This window comes from Nomascus leucogenys, chromosome 4, assembly GCF_006542625.1.
Source record: "Nomascus leucogenys isolate Asia chromosome 4, Asia_NLE_v1, whole genome shotgun sequence".
Classification (NCBI taxonomy): Eukaryota; Metazoa; Chordata; class Mammalia; order Primates; family Hylobatidae; genus Nomascus; species Nomascus leucogenys.
Genome location: NC_044384.1, coordinates 84794616 through 84803087, shown reverse-complemented (window position 1 = coordinate 84803087; position 8472 = coordinate 84794616). Strand labels below are relative to the sequence as shown.

General features: G+C 50.2%; 1 protein-coding gene and 1 pseudogene across 2 annotated transcripts; one reads left to right on the top strand and one right to left on the bottom strand.

The window, feature by feature from the left end:
• Positions 1-2893: 2893 nt before the first annotated feature.
• On the top strand, positions 2894-4264 carry LOC100604363 (annotated as a pseudogene). Its single transcript, XR_001113758.2, has one exon. The product of XR_001113758.2 is annotated as a phosphoglycerate mutase 1 pseudogene (transcript).
• Positions 4265-5060: 796 nt separating this feature from the next.
• SPDYC (speedy/RINGO cell cycle regulator family member C) lies at positions 5061-8196 on the bottom strand. Its single transcript, XM_030811172.1, has 7 exons — positions 8095-8196; positions 6896-7068; positions 6393-6451; positions 6063-6148; positions 5789-5960; positions 5380-5710; positions 5061-5210 (listed from the first exon to the last, which is right to left on the bottom strand). The coding sequence occupies exons 1-7, from the start codon at positions 8118-8120 to the stop codon at positions 5176-5178; spliced, it is 882 nt and encodes a 293-aa protein (XP_030667032.1). The 5' UTR covers positions 8121-8196; the 3' UTR covers positions 5061-5175.
• Between the last annotated feature and the right edge of the window lie 276 nt (positions 8197-8472).

The following is an 8472-nucleotide window of genomic DNA, read 5'->3' as shown; positions in this document are numbered from 1 at the left end:
GAGATTCCTAGGGGTGAGGAACAGACCTTGTGCTCCAAATAGAGGTACAAATTTGGGGGTCACTGGCCACCAAAAAGCAGAGGCAAGGGGGCTGACACCTTGGTCTGCATATGAAGATGCTTCATATAGATGTCAATTCTCCTTAAATTAATCTCTTAAGTGTATCACAATGAAAAATAAGAGTTTTCTGGTGAGAGATAAGGAGGGACTAGAAAAGCTGATTTAAAGGTCATATAGCAAATTAAACAAGTAGGAAACTTCTGAAAACAAAAGACACAATGAGTATAGACTAATCCTACCAGATATTAAAACACAACAAATCTATGATTAAGAGGTAATAATTAAAGAGGGTTACTGACACATAGAGATCAATGGAAGACAGAAATTTAGAAACATTCAAATACAGGCAGGAATGTAGTACATGATAAAAGTGCCATTTCTAATCTGTTGAGAAAAGATGAGTTAATAAAAGACATTAAGAAGAAAAGGGAGCAATCTGGAAAAAAAGTAAGTTGGATTCATAATTTGTATCTTAGAAAAAATTACAGATGAACTAAATTTATAGGTTTGGAATATGTTGTTCCTAATGAAAAAAACATTTAAAAAGCCTGGGTGTGGTGGCTCACACCTGTAATCCTAGCACTTTGGGAGGCCAAGGTAGATGGATCACCTGAGGTCAGGAGTTCACGACCAGCCTGGCCAATATGGTGAAACCCCGTCTCCACTAAAAATACAAAAAAAAAAAAAAATAGCCGGGCATGGTGGGTGGCAGGCGTTTGTAATCCCAACTACTCGGGAGGCTGAGGCAGGAGAATTGTTTGAACCCGGGGGGCGGAGGTTGCAGTGAGCCAAGATTGCACCACTTCACTCCAGCCTGAGCAAAAGAGTGAGACTCTGTCTCAAAAAAATAAATAAATAAAAATTAAAAAAAAATTAAAACTCAAGGTCTGGTGTGGTACCTCACACCACCTATAATCCCAGCATTTTGGGACCCTGAGGTGGGAGGCTCTCTTGAGCCTAGGGGTTCAAGGCCTCAGTGAGCTATGCTTGCACCACTGCACTCTAGCCTGGGCAACAAAGCAAGACTCCATCTCTAAAAAAAACAATAAAAAATAGGCCAGGCACGGTGGCTCATGCTTGTAATCTCAGCACTTTGGGAGGCCAAGGCGGGCGGATCATGAGGTCAGGAGATCGAGACCACCCTGGCTAACACGGTGAAACTCCATCTCTACTAAAAATACAAAAATAATTAGCCGGGCGTGGTGGCGGGCGCCTGTAGTCCCAGCTACTTGGGAGGCTGAGGCAGGAGAATGGCATGAACCCAGGAGGCGGAGCTTGCAGTGAGCCAAGATTGCACCACTGCACTCCAGCCTGGGCCACAGAGCGAGACTCCATCTCAAAAAAATAATAATAATAATAAATAAAAAATAAATGTTAACCCTCAATATTTAAACGTACAAAAATGAAAACAAAACTATAGCCAGAAGCTGGCTGGGCACGGTGGCTCATGCCTGTAATCCTGGCACTTTGGGAGGCTGAGGTGGGTGGATCACTTGAGGTCAGGTGTTCAAGACCAGCCTGGCCAACATCGTGAAACCCTGTTTCTATTAAAAATACAAAAATCAGCTGGGCATGGTGGCACACGCCAGCAATCCCAGCTACTTGGGAGACTGAGGCATGAGAATTGCTTGAACCTGGGAGATGGAGGCGGGGGATGCGGTGGGCGGAGATCGCACCATTGCACTCTAGCCTGGGCAACAAGAGCAAAACTCCATCTCAAAAAAAATAAAATAAATACAGCCAGGAGCTAAAGGAGAAACTTTTTGTATCATCTCAGTGTGGAAACAGTCTTTTTAACTATGACACAAAACCCAAAACTCGTAAAATTGCACTTTTTACTACATTAAAAATCCATACAGTTATGTCAAAATGATGGACTGAAGAAAACATTTACAATTAACATCTTAAAGGAGTATTTTTCTCCATATACATATACAAAAAGTCATGGTCTGGGTGTGGTCGCTCATTCCTATAATCCTAACACTTTGGGAGGCCTAGACAGGAGGATTGATTGAGGCTAGGAGTTTGAGACTAGCCTGGGCAACATAATGAGACCCCATCTATAAAAAAATTAGAAAATTAGCCAGGCGTGGTGGTGCATGCCTGTCATCCCAGCTACTCCAGAGGCTGAGATGGGAGGGTGGCTTGAGCCCAGGAGTTGGAGGCTGCAGTGAGCTATGATTGTGCCACTTCCCTCCAGCCTGGGCAACACAGCAAGACGCTGTCTCTAAGAATAAAATAAAAGTAAATCCCAGCACTTTGAGAGGCCAAAGTGGGTGGATCGCTTAAGCCCAGGAGTTCAAGATCAGCCTGGACAATATGGTGAGACCTTGTCTGTACCAAAAATACAAAAAGTTAGCTGGGCATGGTGGCCTGTAGTCCCAGCTATCCCAGAGGTTGAGGCTGCAGTGAGCTGTGATCGCGCCACTGTATTCCAGCTTGGATGACAAAGCAAGACCCTGTCTCAAAAAAAAAAAGTTCACAAATAAAAGAAGACAAATAGCTCTTAAACATGTGACAAGATGTTGAGCTCACTGAAAAGCAAATATGAATTAAAATTTCACCAAGTGACTGTTTCCCACTTAGCAGTTTGGCAAAGATAAAAATCTGGCACCTCACGGCCGGGCGTAGTGGCTCACGCCTGTAATCCCAGCACTTTGGGAGGCCAAGGCAGGTAGATCACAAGGTCAGGAGGTTGAGATCAGCCTGACCAACATGATGAAACCCCGTCTCTACTAAAAACACACAAAAAAATTAGCCGGATGTGGTGATGCGCATCTGTAATCCCAGCTACTCAGGAGGCTGAGGCAGGAGAATCGCTTGAACCAGGGAGGCGGAGGTTGCTGCAAAGCATGGTGAGGCCCAGGTGAAGATCTGGAGGCGCTCCTATGATGTCCCACCACCTCCGATGGAGTCCGACCATCCTTTCTACAGCAACATCAGTAAGGATCGCAGGTATGCAGACCTCACAGAAGATCAGCTACCCTCTTGTGAGAGTCTGAAGGACACTCTTGTCAGAGCTCTGCCCTTCTGGAATGAAGAAATAGTTCCCCAGATCAAGGAGGGGAAACGTGTACTGATTGCAGCCCATAGCAACAGCCTCCGGGGCATTGTCAAGCATCTGGAGGGTCTCTCTGAAGAGGCTATCATGGAGCTGAACCTGCCGACTGGTATTGTCTATGAATTGGACAAGAACTTGAAGCCTATCAAGCCCATGCAGTTTTTGGGGGATGAAGAGATGGTGCGCAAAGCCATAGAAGCTGTGGCTGCCCAGGGCAAGGCCAAGAAGTGAATGCCAGCGGGGAGGATAGTGTCCCCAGGAGCACCCTCCCTGCGTGTCTTGTCCCTCTGCCCCTCCCATCTGCACATGTCACACTGACCACATCTGTAGACATCTTGAGTTGTAGCTGCAGATGGGGACCAGTGACTCCCATTTTCATTTTAGCCATTTTGTCTCCTGCACCCACTCCCTTCATACAATCTAGTCAGAATAGCACTTCTAGAGCACAGATTCTCAGTCCAAGCTGTGGAAAAGCTCCCCTTATCCAACAGAGTTTAAAAGTAGTGACTTGGATTTTTGTGAGTTGCTTTGTTTACTAAGGACTTGTGGGGAGGAACCATGCTAAGCCATGACCAATGAGGAGAAGCAACAGAGTTTGTCTGTCCCCAAGAGCCAGTCCTCTGCTCTTCTGCAGTCAGGCCACTGCCTGGGGGCTCTAGTCATTCCAGTGGAAGATGAATGTAACCTGCATGGTGATGTGACAACTGTTTCCTCCCTGACCCCAGAGGAGCTGGCTCTAGAAGGTTGGGATCAATCCTGAATTTAGTTATGTGTTACATTTAATTTAAAAAGTATAGTATATATAAATAATACAAAACAATAACCCTTCTGGGGTTTCTTGTGGCGGTTGAAATAGTCCCACATGTGGTCATCAGAAAATAAGCCATTCCTCATACCAATATAGCAAGATCAGCTCCTTGACCTCTGAGGGGAGGGAGTGCTTCCTGGTGTGTTTATTAGAATCCCTTCCTGCCTTGTTTCGTGGCAGTGAAATGCCTCTTGGTCCTGTCCAAGTGTGTCTTTCACTGATTTCTGAATCATGTTCTACTTGCTTGGCCCTGCCACATGGGTCCAATGTTCATCTGAGCATAATTGTAATAAATCCTTTTTCCAGATCAGTATAATAAAAGGAGTGATGTGAAAAAAAAAAAAAAGAAAGAAAAAAAGAAATTAACCCTTTTGAGTCCTCATGTCTCTTGGGTGAGAGGGGGTTATTATAATTACAATATTATATTTGACTGCAGCTCAAGGAAGGGATCAAGTCTTATTCCTAAGTAAACCTGGCCCTGAAGGCATTTCTAGACTAAATAAAGAACTGTTTTCCATTCAAGTTTTGTTTCCCAATATGTTCCTGGCCTTTTTTTTTTTTTTTTTTTTTTGAGACGGAGTCTCACTCTGTCGTCCAGGCTGGAGTGCAGTGGCATGATCTCAACTCGCTATAACTTCTGCCTCCGCAGTTCAAGCAATTCTCCCACCTTGGCGTCCCGAGTAGCTGGGATTATAGGCACCTGCCATCATGCCTGGCTAATTTCTGTATTTTTAGTAGCAAAGGGGTTTCACCATGTTGGCCAGGCTGTTTTTGAACTCCTGACCTCAAGTGATCCACCCGGCTCAGCCCCCCAAAGTGCTGGGATTACAGGTGTGAACCACCACGTTCGGCTCCCTGGCCCTCTTCTAAGGGCTGCAGATACCTCATCTCATTTAATCCCATCTAGACTGTGTAGATCTCATCACCCATAGGCATGGATAGCACAGAGAGGAAACGGAGGCTCAGAATAACTGGCCACCAATGGGAAGGGGCCAAGCTGTTACAGAGCCTATGCTCACATGTTGTAATCCTGGTAGATACCGCCTCCCCACCCCAACCCTGGGTCAAGGAACCAGGCCAGGACCTAAGCACAGTTGGTGTCCTGTGGACATGAATTTATTAGAGGGGACCGGGACCAGAGTGGGCACAAGCTGCAGGCTGGGAGGAAGGGGCAAGAGTGGGAGCACAGCCAATGGTGTGTCAGTCAGTGGGCCAGCAGGCGTGCTGTTCTTCACCCTGCAGAGTTTCAGTGCCCAGGGCGTGCCGGAGGCTTTGGGAAGACTGGGGAGAGGAAAGAGTGAGGCTGAGAGAGGAAACCTGCCAAGCTCACACCGGAGGGGCAGCACGTTGATCCCAGGCCCATGGCCCTCTCTCTCATATTGTTGGTCCGCACTCCTGCCTCCCAAGCTCCCACACCAGCCCCGCAGCTCCTGTCCCGTCCTGCACTCACTGCGGAGGGAGTAGGTGCCTGGTTCCAGTTGCATCTGGGGAGGCAAGACGATGAGAAAGTCCCCACCCCAGGCGTTTTTGACCCTTGAGAGATAATTTTGGGAGGGAGAGCGGTGACACTCTGAGGTCAGAGAAGCGCACTTGGATGACACAGGCTTAAGCAGGTGGCTGCTGCAGTGCTGGGGCAAGCCACAGGGGGAACAGTGGGGCGGCGAGAGGCCAGGGCCCCGGGGAAGGCGAACAGGGACCTGTGGACAGACCCTCTGAACCCCACCATGGTGGGGACGCCGGTCCCGAGTCCAAGCCCAGTGGAATGGTTCCTTTGCCATGACCTGGGAGGAACAGAGTGGACAGTAAATGGGGTGGGAACCCCAGTCTTCCCCACAGCCCAGGTTGCCTCCCAGCCTTACCTCCTCACAGCACTGGCGGCTCACAACAGCCCGGAAACCCATCCGTGCCCAAAGCTTATCCCTCTGGTGCAGGAATTTCCCCACTCGTAAACACCAATCTTTTCCCAGGGCCCATGGAAAAATCTCACATTTGGGGCCCTCCAGGTCCTCCTCCATGTCGTTTGCAAGGTACCTAGCCACAGAGGCACAGGGTCAGGGAGCAGAGGCCACACATCTGCCCTGTCCCATCTGACACCTCCAGCAAATGCCTCCACTGCCTGCCCCCACCACTCACAGGGCCAAGAACAGGCTGCTGTGGGTGTACTCGCTGAGCTTCAGGTGGGCGCGCTGGAAGTAGACCAGCACCATGGCCAGGAGATACTGCAGAGACAGATCGGGGTGGGCGGTTAGTTATTCTCTGAGAAGGAGGGGCTTGTACCCAGGTTCATTTGCACCCAGGGAGGTTTTGCTGCAGGGAAAGAAAGTCAGTAAAATGGTGGGAAGGGGTGTACAAAGATAAGGGGGTAAGGGTGGAAGGTGAGTGGCTCTCCCTACCAGACCAGGGCACTCAATTCCCACCAACTCAACCTGACCCTCAAGAGACCCCCAGCCTGTGCTCCCTCACCTTATCTGAAATCTGGAAGCAGGGGTCTTTGGAGAGGAATTCCTGGACAAAACTGTCCTCTGAGGGTAGAGAAGAGAAGACAGGATGCAGGTTACCACCGCCTCCATGGAGAAGAGTGGCATCAGAAGCTCCAAAGCCCAAGCCACCACTGAACCCTCTCTCTCTTTCTTTCTCTTTCTCTCTCTTTTTCTCTTTCTCTCTCTCTTTCTTAATATAGAGATGGAGTCTCACTATGTTGACCAGGCTGGTCTTGAACTCCTGGCCTGAAGTGATACTCCCATCTCAGCCTCCCAAAGTGTTGGGATTATAGGTAGGAGTCACAGCGCCTGGCCCTGAATCCAGTTTCTGAGAAGACCCCCAATCCCACCTGCCTAAGCTGGGATACCTGAGAGGGAGAGGGTCAGAGGCCTCAGATGTCTGTACAGGCAGGTGAGACCCCACACTTCACATCTGCTTTCCCACTTGGCCTCACAGCCCTTCCCGTGCCAGCCCTCCAAACTCACCCAGAAGGCTGAGGAAGGCCTGGACCTCCTGGTGCTGGTGAAAACGGAGTAACCCATTGCCCCCACGTTGCCGGCTGCAGCCCCCCAGCTCTACCTGGGTGGTAACTACAGGGGAAGTGGTGGGGTCTTGGGAGTCACTCATCTCATAGGAGATGGAGATGGGGCAGGGTGACCTGTAGAGAAAGGAGGCTCAGGACTTAGCATGTACCCCCGTGACGCCCACAAATCAAGAGGGTGGTGACAGGGGCCAGGACAGTGGAGGGGTGGGTGCAGAGACTTGGGGGCTCAGAACAGAAGGCAGCCAGGATGCAACAAGAGTGGGGAGGCCAGAAAAGAAGCAAAGAGTTCCTATAGGCTGCGGCACCCTCACCCTCCTCCTGGCACCCCAGGACAGGCCAGAGTAACAGCAGCAACAAACACCGCTGAGGGCTTCCTAAGTGCCTCGGGCTGTGCTTAAGGGCCTTATCTTATTCCATCCTGGTAAGGAGGTAAGTTTAACTCGGACCCATTTTCAACCGAGGAAACTGAAGCTGAGGCCTAACAGCCGATTAAAAATAAAGCCCTTGGTCTCCAAAACCCCAAGAAGTTTTTTGGTTTTTGTTTGTTTGTTTTGAGACAGAGTCTCTCTCTCTCGCCCAGGCACTGCAACCTCCGCCTCCCGGGTTCAAGTGATTCTCCAGCCTGAGCCTCTCGAGTAGCTGGGATTACAGGCATGCGCCATGCCACCACGCCCGGCTAATTTTTTGTATTTTTTGGTACAGACGGGGTTTCACCGTGTTGACCAGGCTGGTCTCACACTCCTGACCTCCCAAAGTGCTAGGATGGCAGGCGTGAGCCACTGCGCCTGGCCAAAAAAAAAGAAAAAAACCCCAAGAATTTAACTGCTCCTCCAGGCCCCAACTCACAACCACTCCCGACCCCTCACCAAAGCAGAGTTGAAAGGGCCACTGATCCCTTACACCGAGGGGAAACTGAGGCCCTCAGGGAGGAATGAAATTAGAGAAATACCTGGATTTAGAGCAAGTTGATGGGGCCACTGCAAACATTTCAAGCTCCTGTCCTAAACCCACCCTCATCCCCGAGAGAGAAGCCAACCACGGGGCTGAGGAGAACGTGCGGTCGACCACCCCGGGGCCAATCTGGGTCCCTCCATCTAGGCGCCCACAAGCAACCCAGCCTCCTCCTGAAAAGAGCCTTACCGGAGCTCAGAAATAGCCCAGAGCATAACGCCCACGCAGCGGCGAGTGTGGTTATATAGCCTGAGGGCTGCCCTGCCCAACGCAGCCCGTCCACCAATCAGGGCCTTCCTGGGGGGCGGGGCTTGGCCTTCACCGCCTGCCTCTCTGCCTGTGAGCCCAGTCGGCACCCAGCTGTGGCTCCCCAGGGTGAAAGCTTCTCCAAAGCTTCATCAACTACAAGAGGGGTGAAGGCAGGCCAGCTGGACCCCAGGGCCTGAGGCCCCATAGGACGGGCAGGGAGCTAGGATCCCTGTTCCCCTCTTGACAAATGCAGCGCCAAGGTGCTGAGCCGGGATATGAGGCCTGGACTGCGAGGGCCTGGTGGGCGAGTTTTTTTCA

What these genes read in the sequence shown, in the direction of transcription:
- SPDYC (XM_030811172.1), bottom strand. Translation starts at nt 8,120, where the DNA reads ATGCTCTGGGCTATTTCTGAGCTCCG. An exon ending in TGGGCTATTTCTGAGCTCCG is followed by an intron (nt 7,069 to 8,094) that starts GTAAGGCTCTTT and finishes CTTTCTCTACAG; the next exon opens with GTCACCCTGCCCCATCTCCA. An exon ending in GGCCTTCCTCAGCCTTCTGG is followed by an intron (nt 6,452 to 6,895) that starts GTGAGTTTGGAG and finishes CTCTACCCTCAG; the next exon opens with AGGACAGTTTTGTCCAGGAA.